The sequence below is a fragment of the Suillus discolor genome (assembly GCF_016758755.1).
Source record: "Suillus discolor strain FC423 chromosome Unknown F5147scaffold_34, whole genome shotgun sequence".
Taxonomy (NCBI): Eukaryota; Fungi; Basidiomycota; class Agaricomycetes; order Boletales; family Suillaceae; genus Suillus; species Suillus discolor.
In genome coordinates, this window is record NW_024541281.1 from 375,972 (window position 1) to 400,969 (window position 24,998).

Here is a 24,998-nt window from a genome sequence, read left to right on the forward strand (position 1 = left end):
ATCGAGATGATCTGACCGTGCACTGCACGACTAGTAATGTTACAATTGCCAAGCGGAGGCTGGTGCCATGGATGCATTAGACCTGTTGGCTAGGTGCCTTGAAGAACTTTGTCGGTTGCTCGCTACCCGTCGGTCCGCTTGCATTTTTTGTGGCTTGCATTCGACACGCCTCTCACTGCCTTTCAACCCTTGTTTCGTAGTGCATGGTGATGTCATTGAGTGGCTATAGTGCTGAATGTCGGGTGGCGTAGAATGATGTGCTCCGAGCAGATTGAACCGCGGAAATTCATATGGCTTGCCTGTCTACCCGTTTACCCAGCCTAGCTTTGCCGCACTTGTCGTCGTTCATTAGCTTTGGTTATTTTCTACGTATTGATCTATAAACCCAAGGTTACCATGCTAAGCGCCGCAAACAATGCCTTTCTTGATGTCTGCACAACTTAAATAGCATTGCCGCATTGATCGCACACCAAAATGGATTCCAACAGATGCAGTTTTGCAATTGCAGAAGTAAAGAAAAGGAAGGTAGACTCTACGGTATAATGTAAGTCTTTTCTCTTCATAGCAGACACACAGAACAATGTCCATAGTGCGCGCATAAGCAGTAGAAAAGTAAACCCAAAGTGCATTTATTTCGACACCACGTAGCCCTTTCCAGAGTACCCTTCCGATGATATGCCTGTACGGCGAGCAGGATATTAGCACGACGAAAACACACATCCAGACGGAGAGACAGACCGGTGATAGGGTTCGACTTTTGCTCGAGTGCACGTTGATTGCTTGCTTCCTCCCATTCGCGTGTAATCGTTTTCGGTGGAGGTGGAGCTAAGGTCCAGGAGTACATGTATTAGAGATCAAGCATACAAGAAAAACGAGAAAAAACCTACACTGTGAACGGATAGCCAAGGTGAGCAATCCAGCGACACCTACAAGGCCCATGGTGCCAAGGAAAACCTTAAAGCCCTGGCCAGGTGGGCTGACAGGAGCTCGGGGACCATGCGGGCCAAAGGCAACATAGTATGCTATTGATGCACATTACGCCAAAAAGAATAGTGTTTCATCGACCCCAACGTCACGATAATGCGCGATTTAGTATAAAATAATAGGCCAAAAGGACATCAGAAGACCCGTCAACGGGAGCAGCCGAAGAGCGGAAGGACAACAACACGCACCAGCTTTTTTCTCGTCCAAAGAGAGCGTCTTCCAGTCCTTCTTCTGCAACTCCTCGAGCTGCCTGTGGACAACTGTCTGCTCGCCCTTAGACATATTTTCCCATTGTGCCTCAACGTTAGAGAGAGGAATAACAGACGCGGTCACAGACGAGGGTCCGGACGTGGGCACCTGAGCGATGGTAGCCAGACGGCGTAAGGAGACTCTAGGGCGCACCAGGCGAATGGCTTGCATGGAGGACAATGAAAGCGAGTGTCGGTAGACGGAGGAGAGAGTTAGTGGAAATTAGCGAATAACAGGTCGTGGAAAAAATAAGCTCGGCTGAGCAGCACACAATCGGCGTGAACCGGGTTAGCAGTATACACCCTGCAAACCTCCTGAAAAGTACTGACATGCATGAACTGGTACAATGATATTAATGGTGTGCTTCAAATAACTGCCAGTATTCTGCAAACATATACGCGAACGGAGTACGTAGTAACTGATCCAAACACTTCAACAGCAAACCAGAAAGAGATCGACATTAAGCAGCTAGGAATACATGGATATCGCATCACTCAAGCACCCTCAGCGGCCGTACCGGAACAATCACGAGAAATGTGGCTAAGATGTGGATTAACAAGAGGAACATGAGGACATCTGGACATGCTCACCCTTCTGAACCACACGTGTAGCAGGCGCGCCTCTGAGGTTGAGGGCAGTCACGGCTGATGTGGCCCTAAATCGGCGGATGTGAACCAAAGAACCATTTATATGCAGAGCAACGTACCACGCCCGAGCAGTTATAGCACTTAGAGCCCTGAACGCAGTCGCGTGACAGATGACCTACACCACCGCAGGTATAGCTGTGTATGGCGAATTAGTACAATGTAAGATGGACATAATAGAGACAAACCAAGTCTTCGAGCCTCCGCCACCAAAAGCAGAATAATTGCCTCCGCCTCCGCCTCCGCCTCCGTAGCTAGAGTTGCCTCCTGCGGCCTCAGGACATGCGCGCGCAATGTGGCCGGGTTTGCCGCAGCGGTAGCACTCCTGGCTGGAAAATCCCCCACCATAGCTGCCGCCGCCGCCGCCTGCACCGGCGTCAGGGCAATCGCGAGACTGAATCCAATGAGTAAAAAGATTGACCAACATCCTCAGAAAACATACAATGTGACCCTCTTGACCACATTTGTAGCAAGACTTGGCCTTGACTTCCATCGTGCAATCACGAGAAACATGACCCTCCAAGCCACCTGCAGAAATCATGAACACCGTGTAAGAGTGGACTCAACAATGAAAATAACATACAGTTATAGCTAAACAAGGTGAGTGGATATGAGACGAAGCACGGCATAAACAAGATCAATAATTACCAAGTGGGAGTCCCTGCTTTGGGGCAGTTAGCAGCTTGATGGCCGACTGTCTTCATGAAGATCGGAGGTACGGAACCAAGCGAGGCAGATAATTGGGACGAGCAATGCAATATATTGCGATTTTGTGCGAGTCGTCGATGATAACATGTGTCATCGGTAGATATGAGCAAAAGAACATAGCGATCCACGTCAGCACCGAGAAAATCGACAATGTAAATAAGAACGAAAGGAAAGCAATGGCTACAGGCCTTTCCTTCGCCATATCGACGAGGGAATGTTGAAAAGCCAGGGAACAAACAACACGGAAACACCACGCACAGCCTCCACAGTTGAAACATCCACGAGCGCCAGACATGTCGTATAAAAAATCTGTCAAGGAAAAATCAATGTTAGGGGTCCGTGCACGATTGACGCAGCCGTTGATGGTCTCGACGCGACAAGCATGTTGGACAAGGTATACATCCAAGACAAGATCCGACGTACTTTTCTTCGAAAGGTTACGGAGTAAAGAGGAGGAGGACACAAAAAAATGCCTCAAGGTAGTGAATGAAAAAAGAAAAGCGCTTCCATAATCACAAACGGCACTTCATCGGGCACGTGCTCATCACATGTTCGACCATTTAGGGAAAACTAAATGTGCTTCTGCACAGCAATATGGAGTCGTGCCGGTGATAGTAATGATAGAACATTTGGCGACTGAATTATAGTCCCTTGTCTGCGTCCTTCTTACTCGAGTCCTTTCCCTTTTCTGCATCCTTCTTGGCATCTTCCGACTTTTTAGAGTCGCCGTTGACCGTCTTTTTGTCCTTGTCTTTCTCATCTATGCCTTCTTCTTGCTCTGCTCGCCCTATCGTGGCCTTGTTGTCCACCAGAGCATGTAACGCGATGACAGCACGTAGAAGACTACTCAGATACACCACGAGTAGTTGATCATTTGTGCTCGATGCGAAGCTCTGTGTTGTCACCGGATTGCTCAGGTCAGGAAGTAGGTTGAGTGCATCTTGCAGGTGATAAATAATTTGGTGATTGACTGGCATCGTACCAGCTGCAACATCTAGCAGATACTTGTGCACATCTCGTAGTCGGGATTGAAGACCTTGAAGTGATGCGAGTTGCTCAGAAACGCGTGTTGAGAGGGTGGTGGTGGTTGAGTCTTTGATATCGCGTAGGAGATGTTCGACACCGATCTCCTCAGCTTCCTCAGCCTCAATTGCAGAAGGGACGTGAAGGAATGTCTTCCGTGTTTCTGTGCCATCCTGAAGCCATAAAATCGGTACGAGCATAGATAGCAAAGGAGGGAAGGCATACGTCTTTGATCTCTTCTACTGCAAAATACGCATCCGTCGGGATTCCGACGGCCTGCGGTCGTACATCAACGATAACCATCACTGGTTTCGCGATGTACCGCTTAAAAAGATCATTAATTTCCTGGTCCGAAGCTCGTAGTTTTGGCCCCGTGTGGTACCACCCGATCATCCGCTCCTTTGCTGTAATTTCACATAGCATCTATGATGGTTGCTCAGGTAAAGAGGAACGTACCATTGACTTTCTTGAACATATCGTACATCCCCTCAATATAGTTATGGTCTAGGAACCACGTCTTGCTATCTCTTTCATCCTCCTCGAACGGGATTCCAAATGAATTGGCAACGTTAACGGTCTTGCCGTTGTCCTGGCCCAAAAGAACGCCGACAACACGCTTTGATGAGGTGCGCGAAACAGTGCGCGCATGGTGATCAGTAACAGAGAGTAGGACCAATGGGTGAACGACTGGAGGTGTTAAGTATATGCGGGGGGTTTTCGAACGAGCGGTTGCTCACCAACTGTCGTTCCAGCAAGTGCTGTTAACTGTAAATTAAATAAGTATCACAATATTCAGCGTGTTAAACATTACGACTCACCTGCTCACTTGTTGATGCCACCATGATCTAAAGTGCTAAAGCTAAAGGCCTTCATGACCGCGTGCACTGTACGGACGCGCGTTGTGTTGACATATATTTGTGCGGAATCTCATTAGGGCAGTTGCTGTGAGGCACTTTTATTATCCTACTTACCCGTTCTGCCAATGAATTGACTTACTGATTCTGTTGAAGATGGATTTTAATCAGGATCACTTTCCGAACGTTGCCAGAATTTATGTGTAACTTTTATCCAAACACTGGCAGTACCTGTTCTACGAACGACCCTGGGAAGGCATCAAACCATTGCTGTGCGTGCTCACGGGACATACTACATACCGTCTGACCAAGATGTGACTCCTCGTCCCTTAAAAACTGTTCTACCCTAGTGTATAACCAGTTGCTGCCACATTCTATAGATGGATTCTCTCCCAATGCGATCGTATGGTGGAAGGCGGAAACTTTACTACCATATCCAGGTTTCTGGCAAGTAAATCGCAACGATACACTCTACAGGATGCTCACCGTGCCACTTAGATATCAGCGTTTCCATAGAACCAGACGATCCAGAATTCCCGCCTGGGCCTTATAAATGCTACGTGGAGGTCGGCGTCGACACTGTTCGCAAGCGAACCCAAGTCTCCACCCCCGGAAAGTACGCCTGGAATGAGTCATTTGAATTGTAAGTGACATTACCTATCGTGTGGATGATCATAGTTCAACAGACCCCTCTTCAATAGCTTAGTGAGGGAGGATTGGTCTATATGCATTAACGTGATAGCAAAACATACATTGTTATCGTGCGGCATGCTGAGTTGGCTGTGCAAGGACGTGCCGATTGCATCATCTCGTGACCATGTGCAGTTACCTACATCAACAGAAACAAAAGGTCCTGCGGCTCTTATAAGTCATCATAAACATTTACTCACAGTTTTTCAGTCGTCTCACAAAATTTGAGACATGTGCACGTACGAGGGCGGGATGGAGAACCTTCCACATACCAGGCTAGCGTGTCATTGAAACTTCAGTTGGTAAACCCAGATCCCATCACTGACCCATCATCTTCGGTTCATCCCGAAGAGTCATTTATCGAGGACGTCGGTGAGCTCATTGCAGCACCAAATCTCTCCAATACAGAGCTTGGAGCATTCAGCGAGGTCTGATCTTCTGTCTTCTTAACGAACATGTATGTTAAATATGCCCAAGGTGCTTCGACGTCCCACCCTCGGTTTTGGCTGCTATTCTTTTTCAGATTGGTCATCTTTTGTAGTCTCGCTTCACAGTTGTGAAGATGATAGCCTTTCCTCCCCCAACTCCCCACACGCCGATCACGATGAAGTATTAGTGTCTCCTATTTCCGATTTGCCTCAAGGCGATCGTTTTCCTCCGAGCCCTAGAGAGCTGGATGACGCGGAACAAACTTCTGTCTTAGAAGCGACTCTTACAGATCACACACAGAAGGGCGATGTCAACGGCGAGGAACTGCCTATAATAGACCAATCGTCGCCTGCCGACACAGTATATTCAGGAACTTCTGTGGCGAACGTCAGTTTGTTTACATGGAGATTTTGAAGCCTTGCCGAACTGACATTTTTGACATGCAGGATACTGGACCTCAAAAAAGACACAAATCATCTATGAAGGCATTGAGCATTCGCTCCAATCGTAGTGCATCGTTGAGCGGGACGCGAAATCGCCATGCACTTTGGGGACGAATCAGATCACTATTCAGCTTGCGCACACGCCAGAACGCCGAACGCATCCGACCTATACTTTTGCATTCAAGTCAGAAATAAATCACAGTTCCACATCCTCGATATATCTCTTTCATTCTGAACAACCACCTTGTCAATGGGAGACGGTCGCCAATGGTGTACGACTTACGGGCCGATTTCTCAAAGATTCTTCGCAAGGTATTCTTGGATACCATCCACAATGACACTATGGTCGTCTTCCTGTGCGAGACCACTAACCACTATCACTCCCACGACCCCCTCTACGCCCTCTACCTTCACCGGAAAACCTCCGCCGTGCACCGCATATATACTCGGGTCGCTCATCTCATATACTTCTTGGAGTGTCTTTGTTTTGGTCTGCAGCGATAATCTCATGCGCATCGTTGAGCATCCCTAACGGAGCACCACTGCCTCCTTGCGCTTCACCCAGTGCATATTGTCGGGAAGTGTACCAGGTCCTGAGGTGGCGAAGAAGAGGAGCTGGGATGAGTTCGCGTGGGCGATATAGATGACGACGGGGCGCGTAAACTTTTTTTGGACATTAGCACGGATGATGTGCCCGATCTCCCAGGCGACATCACTGTCGAACGAGCGGAGGCGGCATGCTTCTTCTTGGGTAGTGACTGATTCAACCTTGAATGTCTCAACTGTGATGTTCATATTAATGTGATGTGTTTACAACTCACCGTGAGCGACATGGTAGCGGACAACTTGAGTTCAGACTGTTGGGAAATATCAGAAGAGGTCAGGAGTCTCTTATACAAACTCAAGGATTATTTGACGTGTTCCACGCAAATTTATGTATGCTGCAATTGGCTCACTGGAAAAACAGATAGAGCCAGCAGATGAACTTTGGATGTCAGGAGGGCTCGCCTACGGTCCGCACTTCCGAGCAGGGAATAATCGCACCGATTCTAAAATCAACTTACTCTTGAACAAGTGACTCGTAGGAGATGGGTTTCGTGTCAAGCCGTATCCTCATTTCATGCTCGGAAAGTAGCATAGGCATCCGGAATATTTGCCGTATATGACCTTGCAGGAGAAAGGGATCTTTGCGTAGTGCTTCTGCCGTCTGAAGATTATCAACACCAGGTATCAGTTAACTCAGGTGACACCAGCGGTGGCAAAGATGTGGTATAAACCACCTCTTTCTGCCTGCCTCCATATGCTTTCGTCGTGCCTTCACTACCGGGTAATCACCTTCCATAGCCTGCAGGAATTGAGGTTTCCATCTCTTCTTTACTATATTCTTTGATGGAACGGTCTCGATTGATCCACGGGTTTCCGCAGAAAAAATGATTGAGCGTCGAGGTGTTACTCGACCATCAAGGAAGTTGATGATTTGATACGTGCATCGGACGGCTCAGGACAGGACGCAACGCCGTGTGGCACATGAGAGATCTAGACACTCATGATATGCACAATCGGGTAATATACACATGACAGTATGGCCACATGCTGTCTAGATGGGAGTGCGGCAGTAATGGCCGCGCGATGAAACTGGCAAGAAAGGACGTGAATAGTAGCTGTGCGTATCCAAGACATCTGAATGATAACAAGTCTCCGGTCATCACCGGGAGGACGACATTAGATACTAGTTTCAAATAAAAAATCTAGAAACTATATGGCGCAATTCGTCTGATGCACTTTGGCTTTGGCTCCTTCCAGTCATCATCTTGCGGACTCGCTAGTTGCATGAAGAGCCTGTGCCTGAGAGGTAGGTTGTCTGTATTGATAATATCACTGTTCTCATATTGTCCATGATAGGGAGGATGGTGTGGCCTCTGACCCCTTGGCACGTTGATGGGCCAGGAAGGAAGGTAACACATTTCCTAAGGAAGGCGTAAGATGTATATAAGCAGCACATAATATTAAGACATTACCTCAGGCCCACAAGCTGGGCGACACTTAACCCACACGCTCCAATCTAGCCATGTCATCAAAGCACCTAATTCTTGCCTCCACGAACTCATCAGGAGAGCCATTTGCTCAGCATCCGGAGTGGAATCACGGGGGAGATATATATCAAGTCCCGCGAGGACGCCGGACACCCACATCTTTGTAACAACGCGACATATTTCACGCGAAGTCATTTGTACTGCATGCAACAGAAGGCGTTCTGAGGGGTTCAGGCTCGAGACGTATGATAGGATTGACGATGTGTGCGCGGTCCCGCATGCTTGGAACACTGGTGTTGCCCAGGAATTAGATGAGTCATGCGATGCGCTGGGGGGCACAGTAGAGTGGAAAATGTATGGTGTAAGCATTACACGCAACTGGACATGCACCCGCAGTGCCGGGTCCACGATCGAATCATTTTCTGAATTGAGAAGGTAGTCGATTAACTCGAAGCGCTCTGAGTAACGTTCCACGATAACTCTGAAAAGAGTTTTCCAGTCGATGCCACTAGTGTCACCCTGATCTCGCTCTAAACTGCGAGAGACGCTAAGTCTGACCGCCTTTATATCCCCAGAGGATATAGCTTGTATGTTGTGGTCACACCGTTCCTGGCCGTCGCGTGAGCCAACGAGTGACGGTGCGAGGGTGGTGTCGTACAGTGAGACGATTCCAGCCAGATCAAGGGTTATTCGTGTATCCCCGGGGTATCGATTGTGCCACGACCCTGCGTACATCACTTCGAACATGCGTAGCACTAGAAATATACATTAGGAAGACACAAGGAAGGCGAAAACCACAGAGACTTGCTGATAAAGTTAGGTATTCTTGGGACTGTAGACACCGGTTCGGCGATACTAGCAAGGTGAGACCAGGAGACTATTTCCAGGCCAGCTGTAAAGTCGCAGAGCATGACTTCACTTACGCAAATCAATCAGTTGGAGAGCACAAAGCGAAATTCAAGAACATACAAGTCCATTTCCATTCTGTAAAAGCGGTCGATACGTGATAAGATGATGCTAGATAAATTGGCTTACCGAACATAACCGTCGACAGAGTACTCTGCTCCCCATTTACACAAGTCTATGAGGCGCTGGCCCTCCCTAAACCGCCAATCAGGTCTCAATTCTCCCCATGCAATGATATCCTGAGTGTCAAGAGGGCCAATTATGGTATTAGCTGCGCTAGTCCCATCAAAGTAAAGGATTTTGAGAGGACGAGTTGCTGCAAGTGTCAGGTGCCAACATCCTGCATCGGGAGAGCCTCTGCAGAAGAGAATGGAGTGTTCTGGATCTGTGGCTGTCCACTCTGGAACCGTAGGGATTGTGTTATTGACAGCTCCATGATACAACAAGGTGCCTTTGGGAATTACACCGGGAACCATTGTATGGCCTAGTAGGTCGCGGCAATAACAATATGTGTCAAACATTCATCAATGCCAATGTGAAGATAAGGACTGACCATTTCGATAGCGCGTGTTCGGCCAATGCTGGAGCAGCGAATTGACAGTCTCGAAAACAAAGTGCCCTGTTTCGTTAGCAGGAGGTGGCTCGTCAAGCCGCCAAGATGAAAGGTCGAGGCTATCATCCGAGTCAAGAGAGTTATATGGTTGAGTTATCGTAGAAGTTCCGAGTTCCAGTGACGGCTTGCCATCAGGCGATAAGCCCAACGGGACTTGTGCTGCTAGTGACGGTAAGACAAAGTATGCAACAAACCTCAAAAACATCCTGGGCTACTACTTCGGCTAGAGAGCTATCGCAGTGACTGCTGTAGTACTCTGCAGTGCCAGCGCACGATTACCGATTATCACGCATGCGCATTGCGCAGTAACCAGTTGCGCATTTTCGCTGCCTAAGAATAGGATCTGCCAAAACATTTACATAAGTATCGTTTGAGCGGAGACATATTGCTTACCTAGGGCTGTGGCGCTGCCTCGTTCACACAGCTGCAGCATAGCTTTCATTCCTTATATATGCTCATCAGCCGTGCGAGCATATGACCTTTATTTTGTGGCCACGCAGATCTTTTTTATGTCCGGGGTGATGGGATCATGTATATAGGAGGATGATATCATCGCCGTCCTCGCCGGTGAGCGTGTCGTGGCTTCACGTGACTATGGAATTCCTGAAAGACGTTCATTTCAAGCTGTCGAAGCTCCTTCTGATGATCTTCTTTCTCTATGGTATAGGCAATATCAGTATATGGATAATCAAGGAGAAGGACAGACATTAGACTGTGGTGTGTTTATCCACCTCCTGCTCGTCGAGGCAGCCAGCGAGCTAATCGACACGTCGACACGTATACCCATCAGTGAACCGGTGAGGAAAGTAGAAGACCATATATAGTGGGCCATTGTTGTTCACTGGACAATGCCCTCAGATGGTTCCAAGTGCACATCAGTATATGCGTTCGGTGTTCGCATAATGCAAGTCTCATAACATGCATGGTCTGCAGTGTCGATCATGCAAACTCCAGTGGTGCGTCCAACTTAACGACTGTGCCGTATGATTCCTACGAAAAAAACATCCTACAGCATTGGTCGGGATTCAGGACAAGTAAGCTCATGAAACCTGCACACAAAGAATTTTATACTCATACCTGTCAAGTCGAAAGAGAATAGGCATCACTTTGCACTACCAAACCTACCACGCTGTCAACAATCGGAAATGGCAGGTCCGCGCGGAGTCTTCACTCGAATTTGGAAAAAATATCTCAAAGCGCAATTATTGCCAGAGCATCTACGATTCTGACCGTTCCGCCACAGATTCACTATTTTGCTCCAATACCGGTCAACCACCAGGTAGTTGTCGATGTACTTTGGCCATATTCAGCATTTAAAGTGGCCGTCGTCACAATTATATCGAAGCGGACGTGAGCAACTCATCTCTTCCCGAGGACAATAATGCAGATCCAACAACAATGTATTCCCGCACAGTGGTGCAGGGTATGAGCGTTCTTGATACTGGGATGTCCCATGCCTTCGATACGGTGGAAGGACAAAAAGCGTTCAACTTCACTCTGACTGATGACTATTCAAAGGTCCTGTTTGTCGAGCGACTCATCTACACATCAATTATAACCCAACCTTCGTCAAACTAGTTCCGACACGTGCAAATTCAAGGTTTGTCTTTGGCCATTGTTCCATTTACGGTTAGCTAAAGCAAGCTCCACCTGCTCAGGACGAAATGGATTACGACCCGAACATGTCATATTTTTGAGTTCCGTCGTGTAATCTGGGGGACATACTGAAGCATGGGAGTAGATTCATAACAACGGACGTATCTTGGTGATGTCCTAATTTCTCAGTAACGTTGAATTTCATTTATCTCAGTGGTTCCGCTTGCTGTTCGAAAAAATAGGACGTGTGTAGGTTTTAGTGGATTCTCACAACTTGCTACGTTTTTCTGCGAGCGCCTTCGGCGTTATTTTGAAAGGGTTGTGGCGTATACATCCTGTGAGAATGACTCGTCTGGTGTTTTTTTTTAGCTTTGCGCTTTCATTTGGATCTTTGCTTGTAATGTCCTTTCGTGAGAACCACATTTTCCAAGTGCCGCAGCACATGCTTCTCATGTCTTATATATAGTATCCAATCTCAGTATAACTAGTCCGCAGCCTTTGTCCCAGTCATGACACGTCTTTGCACGAGCAAACGCGACACGTGCTGAAAGTCGCCTCGAGCCTGGGATACCTGTTGCGCCCTACAAATCTGGGGACCAATTAGGGAAGGTGTTCTTTCTTGATTCATAGCGTTGAGTCTCGGGTGCCGGTGAAGCTCAAGGCTCGCGGACCTCTGAAGCAGGGACATCAGTGGCGTAACTGCTGGTGGCGTTTAGACTTTATAATAATGGGGTTCTGGCTGTGGTACAAGAACATGACTTTTGGTTACAGCGAAAACTGGACTGAGACAGTGCAACTGCGTCAAAAGGGTGGGTTGTTCCGCTCCGGGTGAAGAATGTACTAATAATTGATTTGATGAATTCTAGGTTTGTTTTTATATTAGTCTTCCGTAGGCAGATCACAGAAGTCAGTTGTTCCTTCTATCATCATCAACGACTTGCTTCCATTGGGAGACTAATCCGTATGCGTGTCTCGGGGATCTTTGAGAGCTGCACTCTAGAGGGACTAGCAGATCTGGTCTAGACAGCCTTTGTTCCGTTCCCAATCATGACCTGGCATTGAAAACGGTGTCAATTGCACAAAGTCGCCTTCAGAGTGGCGCACGGGTGTAGTACGGCTTGGCGATCCCATCCATATCATTCGGGATATCACCGAAAAGACAGCGCAGCAAGCCAAGGTGCTTGGGTCGTGAGAATGATACGAATCTAGCAAACATTTACTTACACGCGCTACGCATCAAGGCATCGATCAATGCATTCACGGTTCACCAAACGCGTGATGGGAAAGAATTCACCTTACGTAGAGGATACCGATCTTTGGAAAGAGTCATTTGGGAGGTTCACTATTACGAAAGTTGGCGTGGTTACGGCGCAAACTGATATACAAATGCACGAGCGGCAAGATACTGGGGACGTGAGACTGATAAGGGGGGGTGCCAAGAAGCGAACATCCGGAGTTTGAGAGAAGCGCTGGTGAGACACAATAGGGATGCTGACAAAGGGGAAAAAAAATCAAATATTAAATTAGTTTTGTCCATGACGGCATTGTGTAAAATTAAAGTTTATTTTACATGATAAAAAAGGGGTTACGTTATTTTGATCGGGGGGATACGCAGTAATCTGGTTTTTTTGGTGTGTAACGCTTCTCTTCCTCTTACCACCATCACCCATCCATTCACTCACTCACTAAGGCCCCTCCTTCGCTGGTCGACTTAACGAACTCAACAACTAATGTTTTATAATGTCTGATACTTCACATTCACACAATTACGGTACAAGAATAAGGAACAATTCAATCCTTAAACCGAGCGCTCGTCTTCGTCAATCACCACAACCAAGGCGTATAAAACCAGTACCACATCCAACACAAACAGAATCAACTCAAAATCAATCTCAATTCCCAATATTTCCACTACCAAATGTCATGCTACATCCAGAAGACGCCACCAGCAAGGTATTTCATGCTATCGGTCGTTGCTTCCTCAGCGTGGTGAGTCCCTTTCCTCGTTCCTATTCATACCTTCACGCGTGTATCTCTAGGACAATCGTGCTATGACGATCAAGGACCTTGCGGAAATGACTTTAAACTTCGGCCTCGTGTGTCAGAAGTATGTTCTCCTTTCTTTCCTCTCTTCACCCTACTCACAACACCCTAGTGTTTCTGCTGCGTCGCAAGCAATAACTACTTACATCCGAAATCATCTCTCTCGATGCGAGGCTCAACAAGATCACCCTCTTCTTCTTCGACATACCCTCTCTGGCACACCCGCTGACGACGATCTAGTTCCTGCACTGCATTCCCGCGTAGGAGGCGCACCCCTACAAAGGCAACCACTCGACACCACGTGTCCAAATCAGAACATTCCTACCGGTCGCCGTACAAACTTTCGTCGTGGCACAATCGTATGGTATCTTTCAAAAGCTAGTGGCGTCTCCTGCCCTTTTTCTCGTGCTGGTATTCTCCTTTCAAATTATCCCGCTTCCACTTCCAATACAAAGCCTCGAAAGCAATCTCACAGTTCAATGGAAAAGTGCGGAGAGAAACGCAAAAGACTCATCTCAAGACGCTGTCGTGCCACTGACAGACTCTCAGAGAGCGCCAGTCCACCGCCCAGCTCCAGTCCTGTAGATAGCGGTTATGCAGAGAGTGCCTCCAGTTCTTCTGACGAAGAAGAAGACGAACCTGAAAGACCTCCAAAAGTCAAACTCACCTTACGTCTCCGTCCCTCTCCCACTACCACAGATCCCACAGACATCATTGATCTCTCCCATGATACTTCCTCTGACGATGACGTCGACATGTCCCCAGCAGAGCCCGATATCAGTCCAGAACCATTTTGCCTCCCACCCTATCCTCGCAGATCAATCGCAGTCCCATGTTACACCCCCATATCTCCTCCCTCCCTTCAATACATCTTTCCCCCGCCACCCATCGACCAATCCAGAGCAAGCGCATCACCTCCGCCCGATTCTGATCACGAGGAAGATATCGACTTCGATTTCTCAAGCGATGAAGAGGAATCTCGAGGTGTGAGCGTGAAAGTAGAAGACGAAGGAGAAGATAATGGTATTGGCACAAGTCAGAACGTGAGAGACATGCTAGATGCTTGGGAGGACCTAGATCTCAATCGTGCGCGGTCATATTCATCCCCAGAGTCTGGGTTCGCTTCGGTGTCGCGGGAAAACGAAAGTCGCCATGCAGTCGCTCCAGAGGTCAAGGTTGAGGAACTTGAGATGTGGGAATGGGAGTTTGATAGTGGCTGGGCGGGTGCGTGCGGGGAGATTGAAGTCAAGAAGGAAGATGCTCCAGAGGCGCTGAATGGGTTGTCGCTGTCGCCTACGAGTGTGCCATGGAGTGGGTTCCCACTCTCTCCTATGTCGCCACTCACCCCTTCTCCAACATCCCCGGGTTCGAGCACGGGGTTCATGTTCCATCATTCGTCGGCACTGCCTGGGTCCCCAAGGGTCAACATTTCCCCTCTTCGGCCCACGCATTCAAAGAAACCTTCCCTGGAACGCAAGAACAGCGTGCTGGACTGGCAAGATGCAGAACTACTTGGTCCTGATAGTGTCCACATTACCGAGCTCGAGCTAGAATGGGAAAAGGGAACTCGGCGGACACGATTCGTATCACCCGCACCTAACACTTCTTTATCACCAGGTGAAGACTGCCAAATGACTGGTCCCGAGCCTCTCCCTGAACGCAAAGATCAAGTAGTAGTAGTCCACACGTGCGTACCGTGCGATCCACCTGTTAGCGCTACACAGGTCGAAGGTAAGTCGCATTTCATTTCGTCTCGATTCTTCTCTGTCTGTGGTCTGTATCGGGCATTAATTGAGTTCCAGGAATACCGGTGTATCAAACTACGCTGCCTCTTTACGCACCCCACACGACGCGCACGCTTTTGAGGAGGCTAGACACTGATTTCGTAAACCTTACACCCTTGCTTGCTGCATTTTCACCATCGCCATCACCTTGTGCTACTGCGGTCCCAGTTCTTCCGCCGAGCGCTGTGCGGTTTGAGCATCCAAATTTGGCCGTGGCAGGGGTGTGGGTGTCGTTGGATTGTGCGAGGGAATTTTTGAGGACGAGTATTCAGGCGGGTACCCAACGCACAGGACGGCCTTACTTTCAAGACGAGACGCTAAGAACAAGCGTAGAGGTGTTCCTAAGCGACGAGCTTGTGATGCGGTTCCCGAGCGCCTTGAGGGATTTCTGGAGGACGAGTAAACCTGGGAGGATGTTGGGGCAGTTTGGAGTGTGTTTTGAGGGTGGGAGGGTTGTGAGTCAGGGCTCGTCGTCTTCTTCGTCGTTGGTGTCGGCACGGGCGTCGTCTGTGTTATCTCCACCTCAGTCGACTTTGCCCTCGGCGCCTTCGTCACGGGCCGAACCGTATCCCCTGCCGTCTTCTTCGCAGTCGCATCCACATTCATCATCTTTGGAGCCACATTCACATTCGGCTTCGCCACTATTGCCGTCTCCATTGCCCGCATCCACCAGCCCCGCACTTCCCACGCCTATACCTAATGCCCACGAGGTATGGAGTCTCACTGAAGACGCCGAGCCAGAAGCAGAAGTCGAAGCAGAACCTGTGCTTCCTGCATTTGATATTGCGCTGGCAGTACTTGCGTCGGGGTTAGGACCAAGTACTAGTTCTGGAAGTGGGAGTGCATGTCTCGGGAGTGAGATTGATTTTGAGAGGGGGAGCGTCCTCGGGAGTAGTGTTGACTTTGGGAGTCCGCGAGCTAGTTTGGGGGGCGGACACACCAGCATTGGAAGTGGAAGCACCGGTCTCAGAGTTGGACGTACTGATTTTGGACCGGGAAGTGCCGATCTCGGAAATGGTCATGGGATTGGAAGCGGAGAGCCACCGCTGAGTCCTACGGAGGCGGAAATGTTCCGGGTGTTGTGCATGTGTCCTGATTGGGAGGAGGGCGAGGGTTATGCAAAGGGTGATGTGTTTATGGATGTCCGGGATGAAGACGCAGACGAGGAGCGTGATGACAACGTAGGCCACCAATGCGATAAAGACACGGACGCTGATGCTGACGTGGACGTGGAGATCGTGGAAGAGGAGCCGAGGAGTATGAAAGATGGCCGTTCGTTGAGGCGGTCGAAACGGGTTGCGGATGCTGTTGCTCGCACGCGGGGTGTGCGGCCCCGGATGAGGGGACCGAGACATGCGTGAGGTTTGATCGGATGGCTCGACGGTCCGAAACTCCACCATCATGTTTGCTACTCCATCAACTTGGTCGAGTGATGCCCACCATCATGTTTGTTACTCCATCAACTCGGTCATCACTGCATCACTCGACCGACATTCGAACTGCTTTGACATGCATTTGCTCGACTCATTTTCATCACTGCAAGGTCCATCAGGTCTCAAGCCCCCCCTCTTTTGCTTGACTGCCTGCTTGCAGGTCTTCGTTCTGGACTGATTTTTTGTTGCTTTTTTTTGCTAGCTTCGTTCGTTAGAGCTGTATCAGTTATCGACCCGTCTCTCATATACCTCTTTGCGCAAAGATGCGCCAAGTATTCTAGGTTCACCAGTCAACCCTTTCGCTCGCCCTTTTACCTACCTTTACTTTTTGCGAGCATGGGGTCGATTGCATCATACACATTCATCCTCCATTTTTTGTCTTGCAACGGCTTTCGTTTGTATGCTATAGCTCACAGCCCCCACTCATAGTTTACTCGCTTGTGGTACACATACAGTAATCAGGAAGCGTTTAAACAAATCATGATGATCAATCACCAATCAACGTGTTCCAGATAGTAAGCTGCGCTTGAGGCAGTGACTGGCAGTACTCGGATATTTACTAGTTTCTTTTCTGATGCGGTGGACGAACAAGAATCTTGGGCGTAACACAAGGGTAACAAGGAAATTATTCGTAAGTTTCATGATGGGAAGAATAGCGGAGTGTGAAAAGCTAGAGTGGGATTTCTTTCAAGGTTTCTCCCAACCACTGAATTTGTAGCATCATCTTACTTAGTACTTGCATATTTCTCTGGTCCCAGTCGCCAGGCTTTCTAAAGTACCTCCTCTCTGGACTGACTGTCCAATCCAATATCCTTGCTTTAACTCTTTTTTTTTGGCTTTTTCTATTCCGTTCTTTTTTTTGTGACAGGCTAATTCAAGTCTCGACCCGCTTCGCGACTGCCACCGCGAAAACGAACGAAACGACCCTGCTCGTCTAGGCTCGCATCACAATCATAGGTCCAGCTTGGGCATCAAGTCTTATCATTTGCACGACAAAAACAACGGACCAGTCGTCCGTTAATCATCCCATCCACCCAACGCTAATCCTAATTCCACCAAAATAAGCCCTATAATGTCTTTATCTGCCTCTGACAACAATGGCTCCTATTCACGAGTCTCCTCGGGAAAGACCCCTCCTCCAGCTCCTTCTGCTGCATATGCAAAGAGGTACGTCTCATTTTTTCTAGCTTTTTTAGCCGATCTGCTTCGTTTACCACGCTTGTGAACAGGGCACGGGAGATCCAGGCGGAAGAACGGCTGAACGGTGCTAGATATAGGCCACCTGCGCTGCGCGCTCTTCCTCCGAGCGGTTCTCCCCCAAACGACTTTACCGTCGCTTCCCCCAGTGATGATTCTACCACATCTGCTTCTAATTATCCACCAGGTTTTAGGAGAGCGCGAGCCGGAACGCTGCCTTCTGATGTCCATCTCGCTGCACAGCGCTTCGCTGCTGCATCTAATACTCTGAGCAGTGCTGCTCCTTCGACGGAATCGTTTGCCGAACAGTTGCAACAGAGGCAGGCCGCTAACACGCCTCCTAGCATTCTCGTACCCCCGCGTCCTAGCATTCGGCATACCACAACTGTAGCGGCTCCACAGGCAGCTCCCACATCTGTCGGCTCCGAGCGCAACAGTCGCTTGAGGTCAGGTTCATTAACGCTGCCTTCCGCCGGTCTTTCCAACGCATTCGGCCCGTCTATCTTCTCATCGTCATGGTTATCCTCCGCCAATGGATCGGGATCCAACTTTCCTGTTCTGGATGAGTTACGCTCCGTCACGTCCGCAGATTCGGTCGATGATTTTGATGTTCATACCTTGGATTACCTCGGCTTGGATGATAGTCTCCGACCACCACCTGCTGCTACTATATCTGAGCTACGGACTCAAGCGCAGGCTGCTATCGCCGGGAACCTCGCTAATCCACCACGCTTGAGGGCCAGTACGGTTTCAAACCCGTATCGTACGCGCTCGTCTGGTGCTTCGTCTCTCCTCGCCACCCCTAATGCGGAGGAGGAAGAGGAGTACTTTGATGGGCATGATACTCAGCCGTACGAACGTCAACGGTTGGGTCTGTACGATGGCTCCATGTCAGACGCTAGTCTCTTCCACTCGTCATACGTGGCGAAGGGGTTCAAGCAGGGCGACCATCTAACGCCTGCGAGCGCGCTCTCATCTCGGCCCAGAGCAATCTCTGTAGGAACGCTTGATGATCCCATTCGTACCCTTCAGCGCCGCGCCACGACTAGTGAAGCTCAATCCCCCTATCTCAACGATCTTGCGGCTGCGAGTGGGAGTCTTGCAAATCTATCTAATCCGGCTGGGATTTTGAAGAGCGATGCGAAGATGTCGAGTGCGCGCGGAACGTCTTCGCCGACAGTGCATTTTCCTAATGGCGAGTTGAGTCGTGCGTCCTCGTACCTCGCTGCGCCCAATTCGCAGGGAAGGGCTGTGTCCCCCAAGACCGAGGCGAATAATAACTCGCAGATCCAGACCCCTACGCGGTCGTTATGGATTGGGAATTTGGATAGCGCTGTCACGAGCGAGCAGCTTATCCATGTGTTTGCGCCGTATGGTGCTATTGAGAGTTTAAGGCTTTTACCGGAGAAGGTACGTGATTGAGATTGTTTGGACGAGGAGATACTGATATTTTGGTTGGTTCAAGGAGTGCGGTTTTGTTAATTTTGTTGACCAAGCGGATGCTATTCGAGCCAAAGACGATGTGCTCAACCGTCTAGGTGGGAACATCGGTATGCCGAACGGGCAGACCGTACGCATTGGCTTTGGGAAGGCGGACAGTGCTCCTGTTGCCCCTGCCAAGGGCACGACTGTTACAAGCTCTGGCGCTACGTCTCCTAGTGGCTTGAGCAAGGCCAGCAGCCCTGGCCTTGGTGGATTGGACGCGCAGCTGCAATCTACGCCTACTCGTGCGTTGTGGATTGGGTCTATTCCGAGCACTACGACACCTGCGACGATCTTAAGCGTTTTCAGTCCTTATGGACCTATTGAATCCGCGAGGGTGTTGACGCATAAAAATTGTGGATTCAGTGAGTGTCAAGTGTCGTGGAGTGTTTTGATATTAATCATCTGGGTTAGTTAACTTTGAACGTCTGGATGACGCTGTGCGCGCCAGGAAGGCCTTGAATGGTCGTGATGTCCTTGGTAGCGACGTTGGTGCTATTCGTATCGGCTTTGCCAAGGTCCCTGTCAAGAATGGTCAAGAAGGAAATGGAACGCAAGATGACAGTCCCAGCGTTGCAGTGCAGGGTATTGGTGATTTGAGCGTCGGAGCTACTATCCATGCTCTTCGCAGCGTGAAGGGCGCGTCCACTATTCCAGCAGATCAGCAAGTGCTTGGTGGTCAGGTGGAGAACTATCGCTCGAATCTCTTGCTGAGCATGATTGGCTCTGGCATGCATAATATCGCATATGTTTCTGATGGTTTGTCGAAGCCTGCTGGCTGGTTGCCGTCGGTCACGGAGCAGCAAATGATCATGAAAGAGTTGACGGCTGGTAGCCCTGATGCTGACTTTGATATTCAGTCGTTGTCTGGTACGTGTTTTTCAGCCACTGATGTCAGGGGGCCTCTGACACAGGGTTCACAGAGTTCCGCCCCCCGACGATGTATTACACAACGATTCCACTCGTTTCTGAGAGACCTAACAACAGGCGCTGGGATGCTTCAAAATTGCGTGAACTCCGGAAAAGGCTGGATTCTGGGACAATGACCGTGGAGGAAACTGATCAAGTTGCTGGTGACTTTTTGGATGGCGAGATTGTCGACTTGGCCTCGGACTGGCTGGGCAACACGGTGGGTATCCCCACGCCGAGTTCGGTTGCTGTGGCTTACCTGGGTGTGCTGCAGGTCGTACAAAAGCTGTTTGAAAAGTGCTCTTCTGTGCCACGGTTCGCGATGCTTGAGAGAATCACGCCTCATTTGGCGATGATCGGCATTCACAAGAACGGTACTTGGGCTGCACAGAAGATCATCGAGTGTGTCCAGACTCCTGAGGAGGTCGGGCTCATCGTACAAAATTTGAGGGCTTATGCTCCACCATTGTTGCTTGATCAGTTTGGTAACTATGTGGTTCAGTACGTGCAACGATGTTTCTTTGTCGGTATCATTGATAACTGAGCAATTATTAGGTGTTGTCTACGTTTCGGGGCTCCTGCTAACGATTTCATCTTCGACGCTATGGTCGATCGTATGTGGGAGATCGCACAAGGTCGTTTCGGTGCACGCAGCATGAGAGCATGTCTTGAGAGCCCGCATATCACGTTGAGCCAGCAACGTCGTATTGCTACTGCCGTGATCTTGAACTCTATTCCTCTGGCGACGAACCCTAACGGCGCGCTGCTGCTGACATGGCTGCTTGACACGTCTTCTTTCCCTTCACGGTACAACCTTCTCGCGCCTCGTTTCACACCTCATCTATCGCATCTGTGCACGCACAAATTGGCATCTTTAACTGTTCTTAGGATTGTCAACCAGAAGATCGAGTTCGAAGCATCTCGTCAAATCGTCCAGGCGTTATTCTCGTCTCCCGGGGACCATGTTCTCACTGACGTGTTGGGTGATCAAGTGAACGGTGTCGCGGTTGTGCACAAGATTTTAACTAGCCCGTTCATCGACCCTATTGACAAGCCAACTTATATCGAGGCCACTAAGCGGGTATTAATCGAGCTCAAGGTTATCGCTACCCAGGCGTACCGCCGGCTGATTGAAGAAGTTGGTCTTCCCATCCCAAACTACCAGCCCACGTACACCACTAATGGTCCGCCTGGCAAGAAGGGTCAAAACCCGAATCACTATGGAGTGCCTGGCCTTCCGTCAGGCTACCCTTCGAATGATCAGGGTTTGGCTTCGATGATGGCTGCGTTGCAGATGGGTGGGCAGAACCCCCAGTCTGGGCCCCCGCAACTGCACATTGATCCTGGATATGGTCAAGCTCCCGCACCACGCGGCCGTATTTCTCAGCCACCTTCTGCGTTTTCGCCTTCCTCGGATCCTTTCAATCCTTTTGCCCTTCGCTCTCCGGACATGAGCAGCCCTCGTACCTCTACTATTCGTCGTAATGGCGGACTTCCCTCGATTCCTCCTTCCATGACTCCCACTCCCATCTCTGCCATCCCATACGGCAATCAATCTCCCAATCTTGCACCTGGTGGCATCCTCAACATGGGTCAGCCAGGTTTCAATACTCAGAATGTCCCCCAGCACCTCTACCAGGCATATATGTACCAAGTATACCAGCAAACACCGCCGTCCAGCATGGGCACCTTCAATTAAAAGCACACTTACGACCCCGCTCACGACCTGCTTTGTTGCATATCGAATGAAATTATTCCTTTCTGTTGTCTATCTATTCTTCTGCCACACCATGCGCCAGGTTATTTGCCAGACAATTACAACAACCCATTCCTTTCCGATGATACCCCTCGTCGCGCTTCTTTCAAAGTCACGCTCCTTACTTACTTTTTCCCCCTTTGGGCAAGCACCTCGGTGGTGGATTCAGAGGGCCAGTGCAGGAAATATTGCTATTTCTTTTTTCATTCTCCAATTCTACATATCTGCATTCCTACGTTGGTTGGTTTGTGTATAAATACTACGTGTGGATGGCTGTAACACAATTATCGCCCTGAACTATAGATGAATATTGAAACTGCCCTTCTACTCGCATTAACGTTGAGGACTACTTTACAAACCAAATACGCACAAATACAAGTATGGCTCCATAGGAAGCAACATGCCAGTTTTTGGAACTTATTATACAGTATACCCGTGTCATTGCCATACCCGCATGAAGCTTTTTTTCGAAATCGTGACATCCACCGGATCGTGGGTACCTCAACCTAGAACGAACTGATCGTTCCTTCTGATGGGGGTCTGACTAAGTACCCGTGTTTGTCGCTGCGCACAACCTGGGCGGAATTCAGGAAATAATATTGCGTCCATCTTCCATCGTTATTCCTATCGTCGATCTTCTGATAATTTGAAGACAACCATGAATTATAGAAGAATGAACATTGAAAACTGCTATCTCAACCGCTATCGAGTTCGGCGTTCGCCCCATTAGTATTAGCTGCGGAGAAGTAACGTTATGGATGCGCTCCCTGAATATATAACCAGGCGTCCAAAGGCCCTTGGCGCTTTGTCGGAATGCTGTTTACAAGGAAAGCCGCAGCCATCTGGCTTTCTCTTGCCTTTCAACGGGTTCTCACTGCACAGATACCTCTGTCGAGTCACGCGCCTCCATCCTTTTACCCGGGGGTCGAAAGTGATCTTGGACAATGGAACCTTGATGAAGGACCTGCGGTGAACGCGACAGGACATCTGGTGTTTGAAACGGCCAATTCCTTGCTTCAACATTGGGCAAATACCCGTCATCGTATTGGTATGTTTGAAACCCCAATCAGACGGGTTGCGACTCATCATTTACGTCCTGCAGGTCATACAATAGTCCCTGGGACTATTCCCGTAGGCACTATCCTCTACCATGGAGCTCTCTTCGGTCCCCATTTACCGACCGCCGTGAATTGGGTGTCTGTAGAGCCAGACCACTCCATACTTTTCTGCAGAGGGAAAATTGAAACAGGGTGCTGGCACCTCACCCTTGCAGTCACTCGTCCAATGAAAGTGCTCTATTTTGATGGAAACAGCGCTGCGAAAATTCCTGAAGGCACTTTGGACACTCAAGATCTCGTGGCATGGTCGGAAATGAAACCCGAGTGGTTGTGGAATGAAGGGCAGCGCATAAGGGATCTGTGTAAATGGGGTGAGAAGTATGGCGTGAACGGCTTTGTGAGGTTCGTTGGATGTTGAGATGCGTGCGCGCAAATACCTGATGCTGATTTGTGAGTCCATAGGATGGAAATGAATTTGTGCGAACCCAGACGTAGTTCCTTGGTGATTTGTTATTGACGACGGTTATAGTGAAATCATGATCTGCAACTTCACCTCTCACATGGAGGTCGTCTCGTTCGCAAATATCGAGACCACTCGCTTCTACGTCGAATGGGATACGGGTCTGCCAGTGGGCCCCGATGCTAGTGAGTGATCATGTTCATATATTGATGTAGGTCCGATTTATTCTCGGACTATCAGTGCTTCACGCTTTTGAATCGGTGCATTGTGTTTCATGGCGCGAAAATTACCCAGGAGAAACCCGGATTATGCTTGATTTTTCTGAACTGGTCTCTTTCTACGACACCGCTCTTGTTCCCTCCTTAGGTGCCGCGCCGTGTAGGCTTGGACCGGGGAGACCATCGAGTAGGAGGAATATCACCGGAAGATATAGAACGTGTCCAAGACAGGCTAGCTCAAGCGCTAACACGACCACCCTCGACAACCAGCGGCATTGACTGGAAAACGGTCTTGCGCGTGGTGGTCGATCGATATGCCAGCCGCCTAGAGTTCATACAGCACCTTTTGAACCTGACGTTGGATGATGGATCGATCTTTGACCACACACAACAAATTCAGAGACAGTTGCGCACCGTACTTTTGCCCTACACTGTATTTGCAGCTCTGCCTCCCAATACCTCCGTCACCGCCAACGCGACAAATTCGTGGGCTGCGCCAGTTTTTCGGGAATGTGCTGCATCGCACGCGGCCTCCATTGCGTATCGTGGAACAACATTGACGCCCTCTGAACGTTTGCTCCTGCAGGCGGTGCAGGAAACTACGCATGAAATATGTCGTGTCGTCACGAAGATGTGGGCTTCCGGAATGAATTTTGGAGTCGACGCCTTTTATCCTCCGGCACAACGCCCTGAAGCTGATCACATACATACTCTCATAGGTGAATGGAAGGAGGATGTGACCCATTTAATCTCCTGGTTGGACTGGAGCGTGTGGGTGAAATGCCGACCGGCCTGTGGTTTCGAGGTAACAAAATCAAGTTACTTGTTTACGACATGACTGACCTCGTCATGTAGGAGATGTGCTACTTGCCTACTTGGCCCTTTGGGTTCCCAACAACCCGGCCAGCACAATGGGACAGTGCTTCCTTATGGCCAGACCCAGACAAAGGGGAATGGAAGAGACTACAGCCCAAGTGCATCAGACGACGGGAGCCATATAGTTTTTAGGATACATGCACTATTGCTGACATATACACGTTTTTGTATGTAGTTTTTGTAAAATTATCGCAGGGGAGTTTAAGCGCAGACGTATGTACTTCACTGAGCCAGTTATTCGAGAAAGAAAAACAAGAAAACCATTATGCTAAAAACCAGGGTATAGGCGTATACGGTATATAAGTTCCATTTTTCGTTAAAAAACCCAACTTGTGTGGCTTCCTATTGTCTGTAGTGCAAATTGGGCTGTGATCATGTCACAGTCAGTTTGAATGTGACATGTCCTTATCTAGCTTAAAGCATACGAAATTTGAAGTAATTATGTCAGAATGTGTCGCAGAATAGTTTGACCCTACAATCGTGACATCCTGGACCAAGTCGAGCCTCCACAAGATGAAAGTCCAACGCGGCCGGATCCAGCCTAGAATGAACTGATCGTTCCTTCTGACTACCGTGATGGCAGACTAAGTACCCCGTGATTGTCGCTGCG

The 24,998-nt window shown here is 49.2% G+C and overlaps 10 protein-coding genes across 10 annotated transcripts; 5 read left to right on the forward strand and 5 right to left on the reverse strand.

The window, feature by feature from the left end:
- Positions 1-475: 475 nt before the first annotated feature.
- F5147DRAFT_700037 (COX4, subunit IV of cytochrome c oxidase) lies at positions 476-1,461 on the reverse strand. Its single transcript, XM_041437662.1, has 4 exons — positions 1,173-1,461; positions 888-1,022; positions 739-825; positions 476-679 (listed from the first exon to the last, which is right to left on the reverse strand). The coding sequence occupies exons 1-4, from the start codon at positions 1,402-1,404 to the stop codon at positions 630-632; spliced, it is 504 nt and encodes a 167-aa protein (XP_041291820.1). The 5' UTR covers positions 1,405-1,461; the 3' UTR covers positions 476-629.
- A 458-nt stretch (positions 1,462-1,919) lies between these two features.
- On the reverse strand, positions 1,920-2,497 carry F5147DRAFT_224672 (uncharacterized protein). The gene has a single exon (XM_041428693.1). The coding sequence runs from the start codon at positions 2,416-2,418 to the stop codon at positions 1,996-1,998; it is 423 nt and encodes a 140-aa protein (XP_041291821.1). The 5' UTR covers positions 2,419-2,497; the 3' UTR covers positions 1,920-1,995.
- A 577-nt stretch (positions 2,498-3,074) lies between these two features.
- On the reverse strand, positions 3,075-4,535 carry F5147DRAFT_700044 (maintenance of mitochondrial structure and function-domain-containing protein). Its single transcript, XM_041437663.1, has 5 exons — positions 4,427-4,535; positions 4,346-4,373; positions 4,065-4,295; positions 3,834-4,012; positions 3,075-3,781 (listed from the first exon to the last, which is right to left on the reverse strand). The coding sequence occupies exons 1-5, from the start codon at positions 4,448-4,450 to the stop codon at positions 3,227-3,229; spliced, it is 1,017 nt and encodes a 338-aa protein (XP_041291822.1). The 5' UTR covers positions 4,451-4,535; the 3' UTR covers positions 3,075-3,226.
- Positions 4,536-4,588: 53 nt separating this feature from the next.
- On the forward strand, positions 4,589-5,901 carry F5147DRAFT_224712 (uncharacterized protein). Its single transcript, XM_041428694.1, has 5 exons — positions 4,589-4,734; positions 4,813-4,909; positions 4,961-5,105; positions 5,164-5,312; positions 5,363-5,901. Exons 2-5 carry the CDS (start codon positions 4,843-4,845, stop codon positions 5,584-5,586), a joined length of 585 nt encoding a protein of 194 aa, XP_041291823.1. The 5' UTR covers positions 4,589-4,734; positions 4,813-4,842; the 3' UTR covers positions 5,587-5,901.
- Positions 5,902-6,318: 417 nt separating this feature from the next.
- On the reverse strand, positions 6,319-6,857 carry F5147DRAFT_746218 (uncharacterized protein; the record flags this gene model as incomplete). The annotated part of the gene is made up of 3 exons (XM_041439825.1): positions 6,319-6,552; positions 6,586-6,792; positions 6,846-6,857. 3 exons carry the CDS (start codon positions 6,855-6,857, stop codon positions 6,319-6,321), a joined length of 453 nt encoding a protein of 150 aa, XP_041291824.1.
- Positions 6,858-7,772: 915 nt separating this feature from the next.
- F5147DRAFT_578618 (uncharacterized protein) lies at positions 7,773-9,781 on the reverse strand (the record flags this gene model as incomplete). Its single annotated transcript, XM_041431446.1, has 6 exons — positions 7,773-7,991; positions 8,043-8,794; positions 8,836-8,975; positions 9,027-9,041; positions 9,093-9,447; positions 9,517-9,781. 6 exons carry the CDS (start codon positions 9,779-9,781, stop codon positions 7,773-7,775), a joined length of 1,746 nt encoding a protein of 581 aa, XP_041291825.1.
- Positions 9,782-10,498: 717 nt separating this feature from the next.
- Positions 10,499-12,633, forward strand: F5147DRAFT_653755 (uncharacterized protein; the record flags this gene model as incomplete). The annotated part of the gene is made up of 10 exons (XM_041433807.1): positions 10,499-10,532; positions 10,589-10,610; positions 10,662-10,728; positions 10,820-10,926; positions 11,155-11,176; positions 11,387-11,421; positions 11,803-11,981; positions 12,056-12,078; positions 12,257-12,360; positions 12,414-12,633. The coding sequence occupies 10 exons, from the start codon at positions 10,499-10,501 to the stop codon at positions 12,631-12,633; spliced, it is 813 nt and encodes a 270-aa protein (XP_041291826.1).
- Positions 12,634-12,912: 279 nt separating this feature from the next.
- Positions 12,913-16,360, forward strand: F5147DRAFT_578544 (uncharacterized protein; the record flags this gene model as incomplete). Its single annotated transcript, XM_041431445.1, has 6 exons — positions 12,913-13,161; positions 13,212-13,279; positions 13,328-13,743; positions 13,816-14,946; positions 15,018-15,504; positions 15,841-16,360. 6 exons carry the CDS (start codon positions 12,913-12,915, stop codon positions 16,358-16,360), a joined length of 2,871 nt encoding a protein of 956 aa, XP_041291827.1.
- A 726-nt stretch (positions 16,361-17,086) lies between these two features.
- F5147DRAFT_700064 (uncharacterized protein) lies at positions 17,087-22,155 on the forward strand. Its single transcript, XM_041437664.1, has 7 exons — positions 17,087-17,599; positions 17,662-19,039; positions 19,095-19,476; positions 19,526-19,981; positions 20,035-20,240; positions 20,295-20,521; positions 20,576-22,155. The coding sequence occupies exons 1-7, from the start codon at positions 17,505-17,507 to the stop codon at positions 21,717-21,719; spliced, it is 3,888 nt and encodes a 1,295-aa protein (XP_041291828.1). The 5' UTR covers positions 17,087-17,504; the 3' UTR covers positions 21,720-22,155.
- Positions 22,156-22,281: 126 nt separating this feature from the next.
- Positions 22,282-24,686, forward strand: F5147DRAFT_837749 (uncharacterized protein). The gene is made up of 8 exons (XM_041444092.1): positions 22,282-22,490; positions 22,529-22,824; positions 22,879-23,236; positions 23,297-23,311; positions 23,364-23,479; positions 23,535-23,672; positions 23,740-24,317; positions 24,368-24,686. The coding sequence occupies exons 2-8, from the start codon at positions 22,590-22,592 to the stop codon at positions 24,518-24,520; spliced, it is 1,593 nt and encodes a 530-aa protein (XP_041291829.1). The 5' UTR covers positions 22,282-22,490; positions 22,529-22,589; the 3' UTR covers positions 24,521-24,686.
- Positions 24,687-24,998: the final 312 nt, after the last annotated feature.

What these genes read in the sequence shown, in the direction of transcription:
- F5147DRAFT_837749 (XM_041444092.1), top strand. Translation starts at nt 22,590, where the DNA reads ATGCTGTTTACAAGGAAAGCCGCAGCCATCTGGCTTTCTCTTGCCTTT. An exon ending in AAATACCCGTCATCGTATTG is followed by an intron (nt 22,825 to 22,878) that starts GTATGTTTGAAA and finishes TACGTCCTGCAG; the next exon opens with GTCATACAATAGTCCCTGGG. An exon ending in GACCGGCCTGTGGTTTCGAG is followed by an intron (nt 24,318 to 24,367) that starts GTAACAAAATCA and finishes CTCGTCATGTAG; the next exon opens with GAGATGTGCTACTTGCCTAC.
- F5147DRAFT_700037 (XM_041437662.1), bottom strand. Translation starts at nt 1,404, where the DNA reads ATGCAAGCCATTCGCCTGGTGCGCCCTAGAGTCTCCTTACGCCGTCTG. An exon ending in CTTGGCTATCCGTTCACAGT is followed by an intron (nt 826 to 887) that starts GTAGGTTTTTTC and finishes CCTGGACCTTAG; the next exon opens with CTCCACCTCCACCGAAAACG. An exon ending in AAAGTCGAACCCTATCACCG is followed by an intron (nt 680 to 738) that starts GTCTGTCTCTCC and finishes CTCGCCGTACAG; the next exon opens with GCATATCATCGGAAGGGTAC.
- F5147DRAFT_224712 (XM_041428694.1), top strand. Translation starts at nt 4,843, where the DNA reads ATGGATTCTCTCCCAATGCGATCGTATGGTGGAAGGCGGAAACTTTAC. An exon ending in CTACCATATCCAGGTTTCTG is followed by an intron (nt 4,910 to 4,960) that starts GCAAGTAAATCG and finishes CGTGCCACTTAG; the next exon opens with ATATCAGCGTTTCCATAGAA. An exon ending in TGGAATGAGTCATTTGAATT is followed by an intron (nt 5,106 to 5,163) that starts GTAAGTGACATT and finishes CCTCTTCAATAG; the next exon opens with CTTAGTGAGGGAGGATTGGT.
- F5147DRAFT_224672 (XM_041428693.1), bottom strand. Translation starts at nt 2,418, where the DNA reads ATGATTTCTGCAGGTGGCTTGGAGGGTCATGTTTCTCGTGATTGCACG.
- F5147DRAFT_700064 (XM_041437664.1), top strand. Translation starts at nt 17,505, where the DNA reads ATGTCTTTATCTGCCTCTGACAACAATGGCTCCTATTCACGAGTCTCC. An exon ending in TCTGCTGCATATGCAAAGAG is followed by an intron (nt 17,600 to 17,661) that starts GTACGTCTCATT and finishes GCTTGTGAACAG; the next exon opens with GGCACGGGAGATCCAGGCGG. An exon ending in CGGACTGGCTGGGCAACACG is followed by an intron (nt 20,241 to 20,294) that starts GTGGGTATCCCC and finishes GGTGTGCTGCAG; the next exon opens with GTCGTACAAAAGCTGTTTGA.
- F5147DRAFT_700044 (XM_041437663.1), bottom strand. Translation starts at nt 4,450, where the DNA reads ATGGTGGCATCAACAAGTGAGCAG. An exon ending in ACTTGCTGGAACGACAGTTG is followed by an intron (nt 4,296 to 4,345) that starts GTGAGCAACCGC and finishes TAACACCTCCAG; the next exon opens with TCGTTCACCCATTGGTCCTA. An exon ending in CAGTAGAAGAGATCAAAGAC is followed by an intron (nt 3,782 to 3,833) that starts GTATGCCTTCCC and finishes TTATGGCTTCAG; the next exon opens with GATGGCACAGAAACACGGAA.